At 31.3% G+C, this 23,201-nt stretch overlaps 1 protein-coding gene and 1 long non-coding RNA gene across 2 annotated transcripts in view; one reads left to right on the plus strand and one right to left on the minus strand.

The window, feature by feature from the left end:
• Positions 1-792, minus strand: part of LOC117104279 — a 7,807-nt gene extending 7,015 nt beyond the window's left edge. The window contains exon 1 of the long non-coding RNA XR_004444723.1: positions 670-792. This is a non-coding gene — a long non-coding RNA (uncharacterized LOC117104279). The remainder of the gene's footprint in view (positions 1-669) is intronic.
• Positions 793-4,959: 4,167 nt separating this feature from the next.
• LOC117104275 lies at positions 4,960-22,991 on the plus strand. The gene is made up of 9 exons (XM_033245024.1): positions 4,960-5,316; positions 11,967-12,052; positions 12,904-13,099; positions 14,525-14,613; positions 15,332-15,542; positions 18,734-18,864; positions 19,038-19,185; positions 20,266-20,327; positions 20,916-22,991. The coding sequence occupies exons 1-9, from the start codon at positions 5,171-5,173 to the stop codon at positions 22,277-22,279; spliced, it is 2,433 nt and encodes an 810-aa protein (XP_033100915.1). The 5' UTR covers positions 4,960-5,170; the 3' UTR covers positions 22,280-22,991.
• Positions 22,992-23,201: the final 210 nt, after the last annotated feature.

The following is a 23,201-nucleotide window of genomic DNA, read 5'->3' on the forward strand; positions in this document are numbered from 1 at the left end:
TGGGAAATACCCACGAAAGACAAAACTATGTTACCTCATTACTTATACATTAATCAGCAGGCCTATGCTTCTTGTAATTCCTATATAGTTTTATACCGATATTTTTTATTCGTTTGGGGACGTGTATACCATTTAAGATAACCGCCGCCTACATCAAATATAAACTATCAGCATTCAATATACGTTAACATTTTTGCGAATAAATTTAAGGCTTTTCGCAATAAAACATCTATAAACCATTCAGAGGCATGAGAGTGCCAGTGCTTTCCCCTCAGGCGCCTATTGTAAAAAAAAAAAAAGAAGAGCAATCACATTATTATAATTCTTAGGTTTTGGGTGATAATATAGGTCTATTATCAATAAATTTGAATAGGCCTATGTTTATAACTATTCCGACTGTTAAACTTCAAATAGGTTTCTTAGATTGCAATAAATATTTATCTTATTGAATATAGTTATCAGTATAACCTTTATCACTATAACAGACTATTTTTGTTACTTAAGCCTGTAATGGCCTGGGCAATCTAGCAGAGGCGTGTCCTATTTTTTTTGTTTTGCAATATGCTCAGTCTGATGCGTTAACTCATACTATCACTCAGTCACATACTTAATGTTACATCTATGCTATTAATTGACTGTATCAATTCAATTACATTCGATTGTACTTACTTTACCTCGAGCCATCAAGTGTTATTATCCGATACCATCTCACGATCTGAAGTTTCAGAAAATTAAATTTTCTCAAGTAGATCTAGGCCCTACGCAGTGCCTATGCTGTAAAGAGTATTACTCGAATAAACAAAATAATGGTGTAATACTATGTGAAGTAAGTTACTAAACATCAATGTTAATAACAGAATGTAATGACATGAGTGATTTTACCACTGTTCAGGCATGTTTGAAGTGAATGTTTTTGGCAGAGATTTTATCGGTTGTCACACTGACCTAATTTAGTCAAAAATTCTATGACTATCTTTTCTGAGTTGATTTCCCACGTCTAATTGATTCCCATAACATTCATATCCATATATCCAGCAGGTAGGCTAAACATGCAGGCCTATTGTCTAACTTTAACGTTATTTTCTTTAAAAATAAATACTAAATTTAATTGCTCCGTTTAATTGATTACTGAGAAACTGCTAATGATCTTAGAGAGTGTATCAGAATCAGACCATTTAACATTCCCATCATACACCAGTGTTGCTCATGAATTACAACCTCATTGTTTAATTTGATATAATATGAATTATTTATTGCGCACAGTAATGTGTATTCCACTAAAATTGTCATAAATTTTATAATCATGTTTGTTAGGCCTAAGTGAAACTCGGTTACGGAAATGGTTTTTCTCCATGTGGTCTAGTGTTAAAAAAACAACACTGTTCGTAGACAATTCGATTTTTAGTGAGTTTTCTTTATTTTCTTTTATTCCTTAAAACTACAAAATGACAAAATCATTGTGTACTACACATCACATGTATAACATCAATATATTAACCAGTCCCACTACCACTAATGATTACAGAGCCTATATATATATATATATATATATATATATATATATATATATATATAAACAAATAAATAAGTAATGATGACAGTGCTCAAATAATATGTTATAATTGTATCAAGCACATCCCTTCAACGATCATCTTTTGTGTACATATAGGTCTATGCAGTAGGCCCTATATAAAATATAGATTATAAATATGACTATAATGAGAAAAAAATACTAGATATACTATTAACATTATATTACGTATTATTGAAATTAAAGATGCAATGCATTACAGTATTTACAACTATAGCTACATACAAACGAATTATCCTTAATTTGATCTAGGTCTAATCCCGGTAATGTTTTCATTTATGTTACAGATAATGTATATTTAGAATGTTGATTTCTTTTTTTTTCTCGTTTTTTTTTTTTTTATTTCAGTACAAAATATATTTGAATTTAAATCACATGTTTTAAGCAATAGTACAAAGACAAGAGCAGACACACTTTATTGTCGAAAAACAGACTGGGAATTCGTTTCCTCTGACAACACATGTAAATTACAAAACTTAGCAGATTTTCAAGATAATACACCTAGGATCTATCGCAATACACAAAAGTAAAACATTATAATTGCTCATATGTAAGAATAAAGTAAATTATTCATTTACAACGATACACAGGCCGAAATACTGTACGTAACGTAATTCAGTTTTCACTTAGGCCTACATGCAAACTGTATGCTATAAAAATCATTCATATCCAATGATTATGTAAATGTTCAAATGCAAAGGATATTTCATATATAAAATGTACTATTTGTGAGAGGGAATAATTCTCTCGCCCAATTCTTAAACTGAAAATGAAAAAAAATTGAAAGTTTGTATATAAATAAATAAAGAATATTATAATAAGTATAATAAGAAATAAGGAAGAACCCAATTGTTTCGTATTTCGTACGATTCCTATTATTATAATAATTATTAGGCCTAAATAACATGAAATATTAAAGAACCCAATTTATTCAACAATAATTCTCTGTTTATTACTTAATGTATAATGGATATTAATAATAATAATAACAAAAATAACAGAATAGGCCAATTATTAATAATATGATAATAACAATACTAATAACAATATGAATAATAATAGTAATAATAAATAAATACTATTTATAATAATAATAATAATAAAATTAACAATAACAATTAAAAATATTAGCATTAATATAATAGAACTAATAATAATGATAATAATAATAATAATAATAATAATAATAATAATGGTAATAATAATAAAAAGAAGAAGAAGAAGAAGAAGAAAAAGAAGAAGAAGCGTTATCATCTTTATTATGACTATTAGTATTATTACTATCAATATCATGGTTATTGTCATAAATAAATCATCATTATCATTGTCATTATAATTTCAATAAATAAATTTATAAATGAATTTGTTTAAATAAATATAAATTAATTTAATAGATAATACTAATAACAATACAAACAGTATGGATGATTAAATAGTTAATGATATGTTAAAATGTATACCTTTGAGCATTCATGTGCCTTACGTTACAACAATTCTCAATTGCTTTCACCGTACTTCATTTGAAAATATAAATATATTCATAAGTTTAAAGAGTATAATTAGTTACTTTTATATTAAGTTAGTTATACTAAATACACAATCTTTAGAATAATAATAATGATAAAAGAAACAATAGTAGTAGTAGTAGTAGTATAAATGATAATAAGAAGTGTTATCATCTTTATTTATAAACATTATTATCATTATCATGCTTATTGTCAGAAATAAATCACCATCATTATAATTATTATTTTAATATAGTGTTTAAACAAATACAAATAAATTTAATAGATAATACAAATAATAATATAAACCATAATATGGATGATTGAATAATTAATGTTAAGTTAAATGTGTACTTTTGAACATCTATGCCTTATTACAACAATTCTCTATTGTTTTCATCCTATTTTTATTGAAATTATATAATACCAAATTAAAATAATATGTTTAATTAGTATAATTAGTTTTGTTTAGACCCTATATTTTTTCTGTATTCATCGTTATCGCTGCTATGATTCACACATGTCATATTAATTAAACAATTATTAATTACAACGTGCTGTGTTCATTGCGGAAATTAAAAACAGAAACTGACATTAATTGTTCAACAGCCAAACATAATGTAATTACTGATCCATCAAATACCTGATAACATCCACACACAAAGTGAAAGTGGTAGTCGTTTGCAGTAATAAGTAACTACCGGCGCATTCGCTCACCACTCCACCCTCCCTCATTGATCAATTTCGGAGTTAAATATGAAGAACAACAAAAATATTTGAGCCTATTGAGACCGATTGGCAACTATTGAAGTTCACTCCAGTGTTCGAGGCTGCAGGTAAAACGAATAAACAAGTGTTTACAAACGGGATGTAAGCTAATCAACTCGACTCAACTTACTTTAGATAGAAATAATGCCAAGTATATATTATTTTTTTAATGATTTTAATTTTGTTTTGATTGTTCAATACAAAAACCTAAACATAAGGTAAAATAACGAAAACAGATACCGATAACTGCTTGGGGGTGTCATCCAGGATGACACCCCCAAATATAGATAATGTGTGAGAAATGTAACAAACAATCACAAACCTAAAGTTGTTATTATATCATTGAGATGCTGATAATGAAGATACGAATAATTGTTATCATAATAAGTTTTTATAAGTTTATGTGAACGGAAAGTAATAGATAGTAGTATTTCACTCATAAATAATCACGTGCTCAGAGTTATTGGTTTTGTAGTATTTGAAATTGCAATGTGGATGTAGCGTTAAATTGAATTAGCTATAACTACAAGTACCACGAGTCTATCGGCCAATGGCACATATATATGTATAATGTACACATATTTGAGGGATTTTTTTTTTTTTTTCAGATTGCTCTTCTTTATAGTTTGCAATTTAGGCATATATTCTTCAACAAAATGCATTACCGCAAGACGGTTTAGACTTTCTGTCTTTATGTAAACATTATATATACTATATATATAATACATAGGCCTATATATAATATATAATATATGTATATATATAAATAATATATATATATATATATATAGTAATAATATATATATATATACTTTCGACATATTCATAATCTATTAAGTGGTCTTTAGGGTGATGTAGGGCTTACGCTAACTGATGTGAAGCATGCTGTTTTTGCAGTACCCTGCCCTTATTTATTGCACCTCGAGGCGGATGAGTAACATTTTGTAGACAATACTTATAGCGTACGTGTAGGTGGCCCGACTGACCTGGTAAAGAGAGGAAATGACGACTTGTAGAAAAGACTCGTCATCTTTTAGACCTGTCCAAACGCCTTTGCTCCAATCAATAGCGATTTACTATCTCTCTGGAGGTATCAGTGTTTTTGTCTTTTCCGTTTCCTGATTAGGCTATTCATTGGCATAGCGTTAAATATTGACTGCATTATTCCTGCATGTTGACTTTACGGTTCTATCTATCACTAAACGGTGCTCGACCTGAAATAAGAGCATAATGCTTTTGTATTTGTACCAATAATCCAATTTTTGACAGAAATATTACAAACAATTCATATGTGTACATTGAATACATGTTATACCAATGCTCCTTGTGGAAACAATACTGCTTAAATATGGGAATCGTACACTTTGCTTTGATTTTACCCTTCCTGGCAGGAATCATGGACGGAATGCCAAACCGGGGAAACAGACAACAGTCAGGAGGATTTTCATGCAGGTAAGACAAACTTCTACCATCCGCGCTATTCAGAGTCTGTCTCTTATACACATCTAGATGTGTATAAGAGACAGCCACTCCACCCTCCCTCATTGATCAATTTCGGAGTTAAATATGAAGAACAACAAAAATATTTGAGCCTATTGAGACCGATTGGCAACTATTGAAGTTCACTCCAGTGTTCGAGGCTGCAGGTAAAACGAATAAACAAGTGTTTACAAACGGGATGTAAGCTAATCAACTCGACTCAACTTACTTTAGATAGAAATAATGCCAAGTATATATTATTTTTTTAATGATTTTAATTTTGTTTTGATTGTTCAATACAAAAACCTAAACATAAGGTAAAATAACGAAAACAGATACCGATAACTGCTTGGGGGTGTCATCCAGGATGACACCCCCAAATATAGATAATGTGTGAGAAATGTAACAAACAATCACAAACCTAAAGTTGTTATTATATCATTGAGATGCTGATAATGAAGATACGAATAATTGTTATCATAATAAGTTTTTATAAGTTTATGTGAACGGAAAGTAATAGATAGTAGTATTTCACTCATAAATAATCACGTGCTCAGAGTTATTGGTTTTGTAGTATTTGAAATTGCAATGTGGATGTAGCGTTAAATTGAATTAGCTATAACTACAAGTACCACGAGTCTATCGGCCAATGGCACATATATATGTATAATGTACACATATTTGAGGGATTTTTTTTTTTTTTTCAGATTGCTCTTCTTTATAGTTTGCAATTTAGGCATATATTCTTCAACAAAATGCATTACCGCAAGACGGTTTAGACTTTCTGTCTTTATGTAAACATTATATATACTATATATATAATACATAGGCCTATATATAATATATAATATATGTATATATATAAATAATATATATATATATATATATAGTAATAATATATATATATATACTTTCGACATATTCATAATCTATTAAGTGGTCTTTAGGGTGATGTAGGGCTTACGCTAACTGATGTGAAGCATGCTGTTTTTGCAGTACCCTGCCCTTATTTATTGCACCTCGAGGCGGATGAGTAACATTTTGTAGACAATACTTATAGCGTACGTGTAGGTGGCCCGACTGACCTGGTAAAGAGAGGAAATGACGACTTGTAGAAAAGACTCGTCATCTTTTAGACCTGTCCAAACGCCTTTGCTCCAATCAATAGCGATTTACTATCTCTCTGGAGGTATCAGTGTTTTTGTCTTTTCCGTTTCCTGATTAGGCTATTCATTGGCATAGCGTTAAATATTGACTGCATTATTCCTGCATGTTGACTTTACGGTTCTATCTATCACTAAACGGTGCTCGACCTGAAATAAGAGCATAATGCTTTTGTATTTGTACCAATAATCCAATTTTTGACAGTATATAAGATATACATATATGTATATAGGCCTCTATATAAATAATATATTCAAATGTTATGTTCTATTTATTTACCTATTTGTTTTTATATATATCACCGATTCTGTTTTAAAATACAGTGGAATTAATCATTATATAGCCCTATATATCATTTTGTATTTTATTCTGGTAAGAAAGAAGCAGAACATATACCGGTAAATAACATATAAATAAAATATAAATAATATGTATGCATAATATACTATTTCCTACCATAGGGGGAAACAATAACAATGGAAAGCGTTAGAAATAACACCTTAAGGTGAAAACACTGCCGCTAAGGGGAAATTTTAATGACGTTAAGGAGAAATCTAGACATAGGATTTTTCTCCCTATGTCTGAGATAGTATGTTATATATATATATCATATTATATATTCATATTTGTATATACATACCTATATATAAATAGATATATAAAACTTTATATAGCCTATTTACACAAGACCTATAAATATTAATATATATGATATGTATATATATTATATATAATATATATGCATATATATCATATTATATATTTATATTTGTATATACATACCTATATATAAATAGATATATAAAACTATTTACAATTATGAACATACAGTTTTGGATTTGTTGACCTCTTGCCCTTGTTGTTATTTCTTCACTAGCTGCTGCTTATATAAATATTAATATATAATATGCTATTATATATATTGTACAATATACATATATGTAATATATATATATATATATATATATATATATATGATATCATACACTCATTATAGTATCATATATTTATATTGTATATATTATATATTGTATATGCATACCTATATATAAAGAAGTATATAAAACCTTTAGAATTATGAAAATACAGTTTTTTACCTCTTGTCCCTGTTGTTATTTCTTTAATGCTCATTCATCTCAAAGAACCAAATGTCCAGTGACACACTGACAAATTATAGTTGCTGCGTACAACTATAAGCATAGGTCGTATAATAATAAGTATTATATAATATATATATATATATATATATATATATATATATATATATATATAGCGTTTATTATTATTATTCTACAACTAAAATGCCTTAATTAATGTTTTTAACTTGTCTCTTTTAACTATATTTATTCACTGTATATACATAGGCTATATCCTTTTTTCCATAATTATATTAGTTACTTTTTGCTTTTCTTGTTATATTTATAATGTTTTCATCGTTTTCGTTTTTTGGGCAGATGAAACCATTTGGTAATAGCAACTTGTTCCTCTTTCATCTTTCATCTGTATGTTTGTTCTATTATGTTTTTTGGAGGAAATATATATAAACTAATTTTATATCAATGTCAGAAACGAAGTTATATGTATGTTTGTGACTACATGATCTCTTTGACACACACACACACACACACACACACACACATATATATATATATATATATATATATAAATTTATTCGTCTTGATATAAAAAGATTATTAAAAAGAAAGTAAATTATTATTGTACACAGTAAATTTATCATAAACATCTACAAGGTAAATGTGGTTTTTCATCAAGTTGAATATCAGGGATTTAACGAATTATGCAATACATTAAGATGAAATGTATCCGAATGGAAAATCAAACTGGTCCATAGTAGTTAGCAGTAGGAGAGATGACAGGATTTATGTGTTCAACTTGTGTGATGTCAGTTAGTTAGGAGATGTACAATCTTAAAACTCTTTGTGTAGACTTTGTACAGAGATTCCGTCAGCAATGTGATAACAAAATCAACGCAAACAGCAAGTTACACAACCGTTTTGCATTATCTTTTTACTCCGAATTGCTATTCACAGTAACAAATTAAACAACAGAAAAAAAACAACATTGAAAAAAACACACTGTCTGAGATTTCAAAGAAGACACCAACATTGCCTCTCAGAAAAAGCTCTGCCATTATTAGATTATCGGCACTATATAATATTTATAAGAAACGTGTAAATCATTAATTTGTTACGTTCAGATAGACTATAGGAGATTTTATCCCGGTGTATAAAATATTGTACCAACTAGGCCTAGACATTCGTAAGATGAGGCCCAAATTCAGATCCAGCTAACATAGTGTACATAAAATAAAATGACTACAACGCTGCTCATTTATCTAACAAACCTACAATTGAAATTTGGAATGTTAGACCTAGGCATTAGGTTGTTCCATCTGCAACCGAAATTTGTATAAGGCCTACTACAGAGATAATATTATTCGAACCTGGTAATTAATACAAAACGAACAACTAACGTTCTAGACTATTATGTTTTCATTGTCAGACCTCTTTATTTAAATACTTAAATTTATTGGCGCGGATACCATAACTTAGGACGGAAAAAGAAGAAGAGGAAAGAAATAAATTTTCATCTGCAGAAACACGAATTTTATAGATACAACGAGAGCTTTAAACTCTAAAATGAAAGTGAAATAGTGAATCCAAAGTTTATTGAATTAGAATCCTTGAACATCAAAATTTACACTTTGATCGTCTGATCTTATCGTAATCATCAATAGAGTAAAAACATGAAATAAAACGAGAGTGCTCCTGATATAGGGCCTAACGATACTGCAAAACCCCTCAAAAATCAACTTAAACATTATTACTCATGTAAAACGATCAAAATAAGTCATCAGCTTCTAATAAGACACAGATCAAAACAATTCCGTTTCGCTGATTACAGACGACTTTTTGCCAGCCAATTTAAGGGTCTACGCACAGCGTCTGTTAATTGGCTCGATATTATATTTAATTCTAAAGCTAATAACTTGCCTTTAATAAGGCCTATTATGAAGTAAGCAATTCACGTATTTAATGGTCTTACAACTGTATGCATATCAGCCCAACGCCAACAGTAGGCCTAATTTTAAACAATCATTGATTTAATCAATAAAGAGTCAAAGCGCACTTTTAATAGGGCCTAATAATATATTTTATTGCCAAGCACAAGCCTTCGTTCGCGCAGTGAACTGAAGGAGTACACATTGCGTGAACAAAATCTCGTGCTAAATTAGTAAATTTTGGTAGTCTTATTAGCGTGTTGTTTTTATTTTTCCTGACTGCATAGTTCAATTAGTATAACATGGCTACCCCACTAGTTCACGATTCACGATCAAATCACGATTTTTTTTATAAACCACAAACAGGCCTTACATGCTGTTTTCTATTAGCATCCATTGACAATTCGCTCACCACTAGTAGGCCTACTGCTAAGTATAAGTACATTAAAAACAAGTTGAGCCTAAGTGGAAATTAAGTGTCTATTTAATGGTCCGACACAATTCCGGTACATGAAGAGCAAAGCTGCGCTGTGCCACTTTAAAATATTGTCAAGTCAGCTCAGTCAATGCCAAGTCAGTGTGGCAAATGTCAAACACATTTTTATAACCATCATTAATTGTTCGATCTTGTGTATTTTGGGTCGTCATACATTCACATTTTGTAAAATAAATACCTTTGGTTTAGGAATCAGTGTTGTCTGGTTTTGAGAAAAGGTTTATACTCACAGGACGAAGCACGAATAAAAAATAGGCCAATTTGATTTTATCACTAATTTTAGGATGAAGTAAAGATAAGGAATTGCACAATTTAGCACGATCTTTCTAACTACCGGACGGTAGGACCCACATAGAAATTAGGCTTAAGTGTTTATTAATAATTCGACATAGTCCTGGTACTACACTACGTTGAAAAAAGAGTAACGTATTCGCAGTTAATACCAAGTGTGTCGTAAAAAAACCCACATTTTTTAACTTACGGGACGAGCAATAATTAGCATCTATCTTGTGTTGTTTGTGTCGTCATATATTGTTTCGTGAAATAATCAACTTTGTTTTTTCGCATCAATGTTCATGATTTTGAAAAAAAAGGTTATACTAACACGACGAAGCACGAATAGAAATTAGGCCAATTAGATTTTATCATTAATTTTAGTATGAAGTAAAGATAAGGAAATGGGGAAATCAGCACGTTCTGTCTAAATACCAAATACAATAGGAGAGGTTGGCCAACATGTCCCAGTTGGTTAAGGGGTCTGCATAGACAACAGACGGTCCCGGGTTCGAATCCCGTTCGGAGCAACTTTTTTCACACTCGCACGTTCAAAATTTATATATCATTATGCATTAACGCACAATAGTTAAGGGGTCCTTCACAATTATCAACATTTTCGCAAGTGTACAAACAGTAACCTTTTTCGGTATCCCCTCCGTCCCCTCTAAAAGTGTACAAAAAATGTTGATTTTACAAAACCATTCTCCATTTTTGTTGTCAACTAAAGCAATACATTTGGCTGCTTAAAAATGAATGTTATATCCATGGTTACATTATAATTTCGCCATTATTTTACATATTGCATGTTACGGTATTTTGAATCAACATTGTTATGCATATGTAAGAGTATACACATTTGCCTACCCCCTCCCCCTAAGGGTATCTCTATATTGATGTAGACACTAAAATCATTTATTTATAAGATATAACAACATATTTTGACAAATCAAATCAGATGACGTTAAATCATGGAAAAATATTAAAATCGTAGTAGTAGCAACGATTTTATCGTTTTTCCATGATTAGCACGTCATGTGATTTGATTTGTTAAAATATTTTGTTATCGTATACACGATAAATCGTTATTGAATCGTCCTAGTGTAGAAACTTCTCTTATTTCTTTTGTTTTCTATAATGAACAACCGCTTTTTAGCATTTTTATCGTTATATTTATCGTTGAAGTATAAACAGGCCTTTACTGCAGGAAACAAACGTAAGCTAGTTGAGAGACAATTAAAATAAATAGATTAAGATGGTACAGACATATAAAGAGATACAATTAAAATGATATAATCAGATGGATATCAGAAAGAGTAGGAATTAGAAGAAGACGAAACGGATGAACTGCGTAAGCAAGACGGAATAGTAGTAGTCGTTGTAGATCACATACGATGGAGGGCGATATTAAGAAGACCCGACCCCACTATGATAATAAGGATGATGATAAATATAACGATGAAGGCTAGGTGGCGATGGCGATAACATGATTGTGACGGTTATGATTATGTTGATGATGAACACAGCAAACAAAATAATATGTAACAAAAACGACAATTTACAAGTGTGAAAATCAGATACTCGACCGGTATGTGCGTATATATATATAGCAACTGTGGTACATTCGTTTACAAAGTATAATCATTTATATTAAATATTTATTTACAGTGATATAACAATAATGCAAAAAGGTTGGGATCATTACTTCAGATGCTGTAAGAATGGATACGCAGGCACAAGCCCTTGTCCAATTGGTTAGTATATGGAACTTAAGAATTTCATCCATTACTATTATTATTATTATTACCATTATTGTTATTATTATTATTATTATTATTATTATTATTATTATTATTATTATCATCATCATCATCATCATCATTATCATCATCATCATCATTATCAACAGCATCATTATCATTATTATTTTATTGTTAATCATTGAGGCATCAGGTTCTTTGACTGATATTGGCGCAATATAAATATTTTATTATTATTATTATTATTATTATTATTATTATTATTATTATTATTATTAAAATAGGAGAGGTTGGCCAACATGTCCCAGTTGGTTAAGGGGTCTGCATAAACAGCAGACGGTCCCGGGTTCGAATCCCGTCCGGAGCAACTTTTTCACACTCGTACGTTCAAAATTTATATATCATTATGCATTAACGCACGATATAGTTAAGGGGTTGTTCACAATTATCAACATTTTCACAAGTGTGAAAATCAGATACTCGACCGGTATGTGCGTATATATATATATATAGCAACTGTGGTACATTCGTTTACAACAGTATAATCATTTACATTAAATATTTATTTACAGTGATATAACAATAATGCAAAAAGGTTGGGATCATTACTTCAGATGCTGTAAGAATGGATACGCAGATGCTGTAAGAATGGATAATCGTTATTATTATTATTATTATTATTATTATTATTATTATTATTATTATTATTATTATTATTATTATTATTATCGTCTCCATGCAGCTTAATTCGTTCAGGTCTTCAGACATTCGCGGTTAATTGTTGGTGTATTGACCAAGAACAGTTTTTGAATCTTTAATTTGTAATAATCTTTGTTCTCTAACAGACTGTCCATGCCAAAACAACGCTAAATGCGAACCAGAAAAACGTCGTTGCGTTTGTCCGGCAGGTTGGACGGGACGCTTCTGCCAAGACAAATGTATGGAGGGTAAATATGGCATGAACTGCTCACATCGATGTAACTGTGGTGATGGGGCGCGCTGCGACAGATTCACAGGCAACTGCGTCTGCAAGCAACCAGAGTAAGTCGTCGTTCCCGCGAGCCTCGATATTTATATTAATATTCAATTAGAACATGTAATATCAAACATCTATACACAATGGTATAATATACCATATTATGATTAAATTCTGTATTCTTTTTAGATCCCGTAAGTAGGACTGGCTAACTACATAGTAAAATGTTAAAAGTACACTAATAATGAACATTTGAACGAGTAGCCACATTAGTATAGTCCATCTATATGACACAATTGGCATAGATGAGTGCAGTAGCCCATTTTAAACCTCATGACATATCTTTCACAACGACTATTGACATGACGTCATAATAATTGCTGTTCAATTAAATTATATAGGTTAATATTAATTATATATAGATGGTTGTGTATAATCTATAATGCGAGGGTAGTCAGATAAAATCAATTTATTTATCCATCCACACATTTGTCCTTCCATCCATATCAATCAATCAATCGTTGAATTGTTTATTCATTCATTCAATCAACCAATCAGTTAACCAATCAACCTTCAATCAATCAACCAATAAATCACTTAATCAACTAATCAATAAATTAATCAATCAATCATAAATTGATAAATTTATCAATCAATCAATCAACCAATCAATTAATTATACAATCAATAAATTAAAAAATGATAAATCAATCAATCAATCAACCAAAAAATAATCAATCGATAAATGGATCGATACAACAATAAAATAATTAAACTTGATTAATTAATCAATAATTCAATTGATAAATCAATCAATCAATCAATTAGCTAACGACTCAGTCAATAAATAGATTGATCAATCAATCATTCAAGGATTGAAAGTAAATTTGTTTTAGTCTTGGAAAAAATCTGGTGTTATATAGAGGTTTTTACTACAATGACGATTGACAACATTGACGATAGTAGTACAATTATAATAGAAACGATAGTGGCCTACTCGTGCCAACAATATAACGGACAGACAGTGTGAACAAGACAGTAAATATGGGCCTATTGATATAGGCCTATAGTAATGACAAATCAGGAATTGTACTAATAATGCCGCTATAAATTGAAGACGACAGAAAGACCGAACACGACAATATTCGTTGAAATGAAATGGCAGCAGGTAAGATTAATAATGACAATATTTGAAACAAATAAAGAATGACTGAAGACCTAATTCTGCGCAACAGGTGTGCGGGCGTATGACGGACTCTACCATTGTTGTAAACAGGTGTATTTTATGAATCTGAACCATTTCTTTGTTATTATATTTAAACAAGATTACATAGGCCTATATCCCTTGTCGAATTCACGACCTATATCTTGATACATTTTCCATAAAACATCCGGTGATTACAGACGGTAAATTTTACAGATTCAAACTTTAAACGTATATAATACAATATAATGTATTAATACAATATATTTATTATTTGATTCTGTAGTTGCCGCGACAGATGTCCAAACGGATTCTATGGTGCCGATTGCTCAGAGAAATGTGTTTGCGATGATTCGGGATGCGATACTATCTTAGGTATTGGTACAAAGAATTCATCACTATACATTACCATCAAGATGTGATGATAGACTTTTCCGCTAAGACCCGCCCCTTGGATATTGTTGCTAAGGTCCTACAAAAACGATAGTGTTAAAACATACGCAAAGCACATGCGTTTGTGGGACAACACGTGTGTTTATTGGATATGCGCGTATTCCCAGTCCTGTTCTGATTGGTCAGTTGTTAAGTTTGATTGACATTTCGAACGGTCAATTATGGCGATCATCGTCGTCATTGTCATCATATTCACCATTATCTATATCATGTTCATCATCAACATCCTCATCACCATCTTCATTATCATCAAAATCCTCCTCATCATCATTTAAATATCGGACCTTTTATTTAATTTCTTTACGCAATAATATTTCTACAATAACAATAATATTTTTGGTAGGTAGCCTATTTGTTAAAATAGTTTACCTCTTTTTTCTCACATGAATACAGTAAATATTATTTTATTACGATTTTATAACAAAACTTACTATACTACTAGTTATATGTAACAATGCAAATCTATAATTATTATAATTATGTGTAGTTGTAAGTTCACTTTTTAGTTACTGGCCTCAATATTGTTATAAATTATTGTTATTTTTTTTATTATTGTTATTACTATTGTAAATTTTACATTTTTCTGTCTTGAAATTTTGAAAGGGAGTGAATTTATTATTGCTAGTCTTGAATATTACAGGGAATTGTATTTGTAAAAATGGTGGAACTATTGTAAGAATGGACAAAAGCGAGTTGTGCTTATGTTCGCCCGGATGGCAGGCTTCTAAATGTGATGAGAAATGCTATACTGGTTACTATGGAGATGGGTGTCGCCATAAATGTGGCGCGTGCAGTGAAAATGCAACCTGCGATCACGTGACAGGTCACTGTACTTGCATAGACAAAGAAAGGTAAGAAACCCTTATATTTTTCTAGCTAATTTGATTTGGTGAATCATGCTTTTTTTTAAATACCTAATATTTCAAGATGTCATTTAACGCTTGTCAGCGTAGGTACAATGTATTATTACCTGTAGTCCTACTCACTGATTGAGTTCTGGAATGACTTGATGGAAATTATACCAAAGTCATATGTCTACCTCATTTTTGTTGTTAATAGAAATTAAATTATTTAATACAGTCATACTTTACGATTTCAATGAAGTGGGCGATAGAATATGTCAGAATATATGTGTAACGTATAAATCAAATGTATAATTACTGGTACTGAAGTCTTGCTCCCTTCAGTTTGACTACCACATAGGATAGAATAACGGTACGTGCCAGGAACCCTAACTAACTACACTGCAGGGGCGAATTTATATTTTTAATTATTTTTAAAGTGTTGTTCTTGTATCTATTGATTGTAATTAAAAATCAAATATTTGAAAATGTCTCATCCATTTTTTTTATGAGATGAGGTAGGCCTACTAGGATGTTTGTATTTTTGTAGGATTTTCGGAGTGTTTTTTTTTTTGCAAGGGAAAAAAATGGCGCCGCCGAAAAAAAGATGAGAAATGGAGAACTAAACATTTTTTATTTGGCCTTATTACCATAAATAATAATAATAATAATAATAATAATAATAATAATAATAATAATAATAATAATAATAAATTGTATTTATTTGTTTTAATTATGAGGCATAGGGAGTGGCACTGTTTTTAGTCATGGGGACAACATCCTGATATTAGGAGCAGGATTTGAACCCGGGCCCCTGGGATTGGAATGAGGGCATCTAACCACTAAGCTATTGCTCGTTTTCAAGTTGAAATATAATTAGCCATTTCCCCAGACAACCTTTTATCCCTTGATTACTTTGACTTGCTATAGCATTAAGCTAGAATAATAATAATAATATACTATTGTGATATAGTACTTTCATTTAACTCTTAGGCGTAATAAATTCCATGGTATTTTGCAAATAGCGGTGTTAATAGGCCTAAGTGTCGGATTTTTTTTGTTTTGTTTTTGGCATTCTTCATGGTATTGTTTGTATTAGTGGAATTGTAGCATCTAGGTTCGCAAACGTGCTTTTGGAATATATATGGGGCTTCGGTGGTTCGGAAATTATTAAATCGTTTTAATGACTTATGATCAAGCCAGGGATTACTCGTCTACCACATTGCTTACACTTGACCGTTCACGGACCAGTGACTAATGCCTATCATAAACTTCAATCACAAATTTCCTGTCCATAAAATACAGCTAATAAACAGAATTCCTGACGTGTTCTTAATAGACATATTGCTTAAATTGTCGATTGAAATCATCTAACATAGTGATGAACACTGTTTGTCGACACATTTCTTGTTGCCTCATTCTAAAATCATAATTATTTCCTGATACCTTAACTCGACCTTATTCCCAGACGGTCGTTATAGTTTTTCAAATAGTCCCCCTTATGTCCTAATCCGAATCGTCTCACATATTTTTTGTTCAATCGTTGACTTGCTTAATACAAGTTCTTAATTTAACAATTAATCAGATTTACTGTTGTCCTAATTCTTTGTTTATATTTTGGCCAGTAATGGTTTACAATCGAATTATTTAACGGTTTATCTTTTTTTTTTTTTTTTTTTTCTTTTTTTTTTTATCAAAATAGTTAAATTTACTCAATACGCTTTTATGTTTAGACATTCGAGCACATTCGGAATTAACCAATGTCTGTCTTGCTTTAGTTTTATGATGTACGGTATCTTAACTGTATTAATTTAGCCCAATATGCGTTATGTCTGTCTTGCATTAGTACCTTAGTGCTATTAATAGCACTTTGTGTAGGGCCTATACTGTGTGTTTGTATAGAGGGTGTTTGTGTGTGTGATCGTCGTCTCCTCGTTGTTTAATCGTTATTATTTCTTTTAATTAGGCCTACCCATTGCGCCTTCATTATTTTCATTTATTCATTCGTTTGTTCTTTTGCTTTTCGTTCCTCTATTCGTTCTTTAATTCACTTTTTCATGTTCGGTCGTTCGTTAATACATTGATTCTTTTATTATTTCATTCACTCGTTCTTTGTAAATTCATTAATTTATTCATTGGATGGATGAATAGGCCTATATTAATTTATTTGATCTGAATATTCTCACATTAGAAATTATATACAACCTGCATATAAATATAATTAATATTAATAACCTGTTTAATTTAGCAATTAATATGACGTCATGTCATTAGTCGTTGTAAAAGATATGTCATTATATATATTTGGCATAAATCACTATATATGTTTTAATCCCAAGAAATCTGTGTATGGTCTTCTCACCTAGGAAGACATCCCGGTAGCTTACATAAAATGAATCTCTGTTATACCGTTATATACCAAATATAACGGTTCAAGAAACCAAGTAGGCCTATCTTGGTCATATAATGGCTCATAATTTGAAAAACACTCAAGATATTTAGTGAAATTTAGCGACAATATAGATCAACATTTAAGAGCGAACATTTTAAGTCGTAAATTCAGCAAATGTTCAAATGAAGTAAAAACCAGTCTATTCCACTTATATTGTACCACCGTGTACTGTAGTAGGCCTAGTCTTTGGGCCAACTATACATAGATTAATATTAGAGAGCTCAATTTTGTTATAATAATGCATTAGGAAACTCCTTGGTCTACCTCGGCACTGTAATGAAAGTCAAATGTTTGTGTTAAATAATGTGCCCTCTTTCTATGAATATTTTAGAAAAACATGCTATAATTTATGTGTAGATTGGAAAAGAGTAAAAATAAAGCTAAATTACTGTTTTCAATACTTTTTAAAACAATCAGGACTTCAATAAAAATGGATGACTCTTCTCTGGGTTTAGTGTATTACTTTTCCTTAATTTTAATCATGTTTCTGTTTTCTGCATTTGTCATGTTCTTTTTATATTTTGTATTTTATATGGCTTTTACTGCTGAAATAAAGATTTGAAGAAGAATTAGTCCTAAAATATGTTACTTATCAAATTGCCAATTGTGTCTATAGGCCTAAATAGAAGATACTAATATGGCTACATGTTCACCTCTTCATTATTAATGTCAGCATTGTACTGAATAGCATTTTATGAATTGAAACAGTTTTAATAACTGTACTAATTATCTAAACTGATTATCACAGATGTGGCAACACATGTCAGGTTGGATACTCGGGTATTAAATGTCTAAAACGTTGTCGATGCCCCCACTCCAGTCCTTGTACCACTCAGGATGGTGACTGTGGCTGTTTCAAAGGTCAAATATGTGTACCAGGTATGTTTATCAACACATCTTTCTCAAATTTCTCAATGATACAAAATGAAAATAACTATTACCATATTGAATCAATGATCAGTTAAATTATGTAAAGCGTGCGCTTGAATCAAGTGTTGTGTTTTAAGAGATTACGTAACGTTAGTTTGACGTAAACTATTTTTTTTTGTCAGAAACATTAAGCGACGATGGTTCTGAAAGTCAAACGTCGACACTGTTAGCAGCGAGTCTCCCAGCAGCAATGTTCGTCGTATGTGCCGTTATGGCGTTAGCAACCAAGATTATGTGTACACGATGTAGGAATGCAAAAGCGGGCAGCAGGTTCGTTCTCATATATTTATTATTATTAGCCTATTATTATTTTTATTATTATTATTAGCCTATTATTATTATTATTATTATTATTATTATTATTATTATTATTATTATTATTATTATCATCATTATCATTATTATTATTATTATTATCTTTATTATTATTATTATTATTATTATCTTTATTATTATTATTATTATTATTATTATTATCTTTATTATTATTATTATCTTTATTATTATTATTATTATATATATTATATTATTACTATTATTATTACAATTATTTTTACTAATATTTTAAATACTTGTATTACCATTCTCCATATTCATCTTTTAGCATATAAAAAGTTGGATTCTTTATATGTTGTGGGAAATTGGCCTACATTAACTTGGCACCCATGATGCATTCGTGCATCATAGATCCTCTTTAATTCCGCCATAGCCCCTCACCTGCGAAAAAATAATACAATCAGAAAAATGGCAGTAATTTAATTTTAGATTTAACCGCCAATCAACTATATTTTTTTTATCAGCATGTTGCTAGGTATTGAGTCACCCATTAAGCCCTGTAATAGCACCACGAAATTTCACTGCGCATGTGTCATCTATTGCTATCGACAGCTTAGGTCAACACTATTATTGTTATTTATATATTTATGTTATTTATATAGTTATATTTTCCATATTTTATAACATTTTCCAATCCAATTAAAACTCTCGTGCATTGTACATCAAATTAAATTTTATTGTCACGCAGACCAAAATGTTTATAATGTAGCCTATATTTAAATGTTTAAAAGGAGATGGTTAATTCTCATTGCGGATTTACATTAAGCTTATTTGTTGTCTGTATAGTAACTAATTACTAAAAAAACTAATAGACCAAATAAATAAGTATACATGCTTATAAAAAGTTGAATATATCTGGTCTGTTCTAGTATATAATATTCACCGATTATGCGAAACAGATTGGGTTTAGGTTGATTTTCTTTCCCCCCTTGGTGATCAGATTCCTGTTCTATAATTTAATGTACTGTTGTACATCGTTACAATAATACACATAAATATATCTTCTCGTTATAGGGACGATACATATGCCACTGTGAATGAAATGGAAGAAAAGTGTTTGGAAAAAGATGAATCATGTAAGTAGTAATTGTCACACAATTTATTGCAAAACAATATAGGAAAATGAAGACAAAGCTTAAGTCTGGGGCTGTATTCCAAGTGATGGAATTACACAGGATAACCATTAAAACATTAAAGGAGATGCTTACCAATTTTGATATTAAAACTGATTTAGCATTACATCCCATACCAGTTTTTAAATTACGAATTTCGTGTGCGCACTAGTGACGTAGACGTTCTCAACTAGCTGCGCCACGGTCAAATTTGAGATAAACGCTACATTGTTGATACATTCTTTTCCTTTAGTTTGAAACTTAGGATGGAACTTCCAATGAAAATGTAAAACTAACTTGAAGTAGAGCCGTGTAACACTAACTGAAGCTCATCTTTAAATCCAAGGATTGTGTATTCAATCCCTGCAAACGTGAGGATTTGCTGCAATGATTCCAGACTATTTAATCGTGTGCTATATTCATATTTGAATTGCCAATTGACTCTTTCTCAGGTCTAATTGAAGTTTCAAAAAGCTTTGAAATAAAATGAATCGTCTATCACTACTTCTAATCTCAAAAGTTTATGCATAATTTGGTATTGTATCTTTACAGGTGTTCGTCCAACGAGTCAATGCTTCACAAATAAAACTTACAACAGTGTTATAGATATATTGCCAAAAGGAATGACTGTAATGCATCTTGTCTACGACGATGCGAACAATCCTGCTGTCAGCCACACGTATCCAAGAACTCCCAAGGCTAAAGAGAAACCTCATATTGCTAAAATGTGTCTTGGAGATACGGCGGGATCCCCTGCATCACTGCCAACACCACTTGACGCGTCTGGTGAATATCAAGAGTACAAACAGGACGATTCACAACCTGAATACATGGGGTTGATGAAAAATGCCGTCTGGAATTTCTTTAGACACAGCAACGAAAATGAAGATATTTATGAGGAAGCATTTGATTGTCCTGGAGGAGGAATACCGCGGATTAATATTCAGAACAGTGACGGTAGTCCTCCTGCCGGAAATATCCACGTTTTGCAAGCAGAAATGCATGCAACTCAAAAGAGTCCTACAAATACAAAGGACTCCAATAGCAGCCTAAATGATCTATCGTCAATTTACTCAAACATTATCATTTGTCCGATGTCTATTAACGAATTTGAAGAAAGTTTCAAGACAGAAATGTCAGACGCGACTGAAGATAGTGTTTTATTGAGTCGCGATACAAAGAGTAGTATGTATTCAAATCTCAAATACAACCTACAAAATACAGGAATTAAGTACGACGCAAAAAAGGGAAGCAGTGAGCAAATATCAGAAGAAATGACTGATGTAGTTGATCATGTGCTTCACTTTAGCGGGAAAGGTAGCGATGAACATCCGCTACATCATAATAGGCCGCGCTCAGTTCGCAGACAAATTAAAAGTTGTGGTAGTGAATACATAGAAGCCATAAACCCAATTTATGCCGAGTTGCAATTTAGTCAACCGGACAATGAACAAGAAAGTAGTACAGTGGAACCGGGTAAATGGAAAGCACTTGAGCATTTATTTGCAGACGATCTGTATGCGAATCTTGAACTGATTAGTTCTTCTGAAGCAATCGATTCTGAGAATGAAGGAGTTCTTTACACAAAAGTTGATAAAGGCCAAAAGAACCCTAGTCCAGGCGGTAGCCCTACCATCTCACTAAGAACGAGAGAGCGTGTCGGGGTGTACACAACCCTCGATCGAAAACTTAAGTGTGGAAAGTTACTGAGTAAACCTAGTAAATGGACTTCACAAGATAAAGGAAAAACTGTTGACTTCCGGTTATCACCTCCTTCACCTAGCATGATTCTAAAGTCCTATGATGCTGCCAAATATAAAACAAAAGACTGTGCTAGACCGTTACTTAGTCGTTCACATAGCTATGGCTTCGATGACGCAAGAGAATCTCGACATGTTCAGAGTAAAAACTCATGATTGAATATTGACGCTCATTGTGTTTGATGCAAATATTTCATGTAGCTCTGGATGGTTGGCAGGATGAACTAAATCACTGACATCCAGACATCTTTTAATGTCAGACTTACAATACTTCGTTGAGCATCGTCTAAAAGTTGCGAAGCCCACTGGTTTATTTTTGTATAGATGACATCCATGGAAGTTGATGCCTTGTAGAAGCATGCGTGGCTTTTTGACATGTATATATTGCTATGCAATGAATGATGGTGGATCATGACAATCAGTACGACAAACAAGGTGTTAGGATTAATCAAGTTTAAAATGGAAAAATTACTTTGGATCAAAATGACTTTAACGACCATTTTGGTTCAAAATGATTTCGACGACCATCGAGCTGTTTTACCAACACCGATGTTCAACATTCCGTTCACTATTCATCAAACATTTTGAAGAATTTCTTGACTCCCTACAAAGTAGGCCTATCTTTGTTGCCATACTCGATTATGATCTCAATTATAATAAATATAAAACGTTTGATTTAATGAAAATATCTTTGTAGAACGTACTCTAGCTAGGCCTGTAATGTTGTTTATAGGCTTGTTCACGAATACAGCAGTGTACATAGTGCAACCGCCTATGATGCTTTAATTTTAAGGTATCAAACAGAACCCAATCAACTGTATCCCTGGTATGACGATCTATCTTAATGTTATTAATGCTTTATATAGATGTGTATAAGAGACAGATTTAGGTCTCCGTGGTCTTGGGGTATGACGCTCGCCTTGATAACAAGAGGTTACAGGTTTGAGTCCCACCGGACTGAAAAGACTCATCCTGATTTTAATCTTCAACAGGGTTGGGGTCAATTTCAAAATTGAAATTGATCAATCCCGAAGGAGATCAGTTGGAATTAGAAATTTATACCTCATTCCCAACAACA

This window comes from Anneissia japonica, unplaced genomic scaffold, assembly GCF_011630105.1.
Source record: "Anneissia japonica isolate Jap-2015-1 unplaced genomic scaffold, ASM1163010v1 scaffold5280_len750649_cov202, whole genome shotgun sequence".
Lineage (NCBI taxonomy): Eukaryota > Metazoa > Echinodermata > Crinoidea > Comatulida > Comatulidae > Anneissia > Anneissia japonica.

Excerpts from the sequence above, each read along its gene's own strand:
- LOC117104275 (XM_033245024.1), top strand. The coding sequence starts at position 5,171 with ATGTTATACCAATGCTCCTTGTGGAAACAATACTGCTTAAATATGGGA. Across the intron at positions 12,053-12,903 it reads CACAAGCCCTTGTCCAATTG|ACTGTCCATGCCAAAACAAC; the intron begins GTTAGTATATGG and ends GTTCTCTAACAG. Across the intron at positions 19,186-20,265 it reads AATGCAAAAGCGGGCAGCAG|GGACGATACATATGCCACTG; the intron begins GTTCGTTCTCAT and ends TTCTCGTTATAG.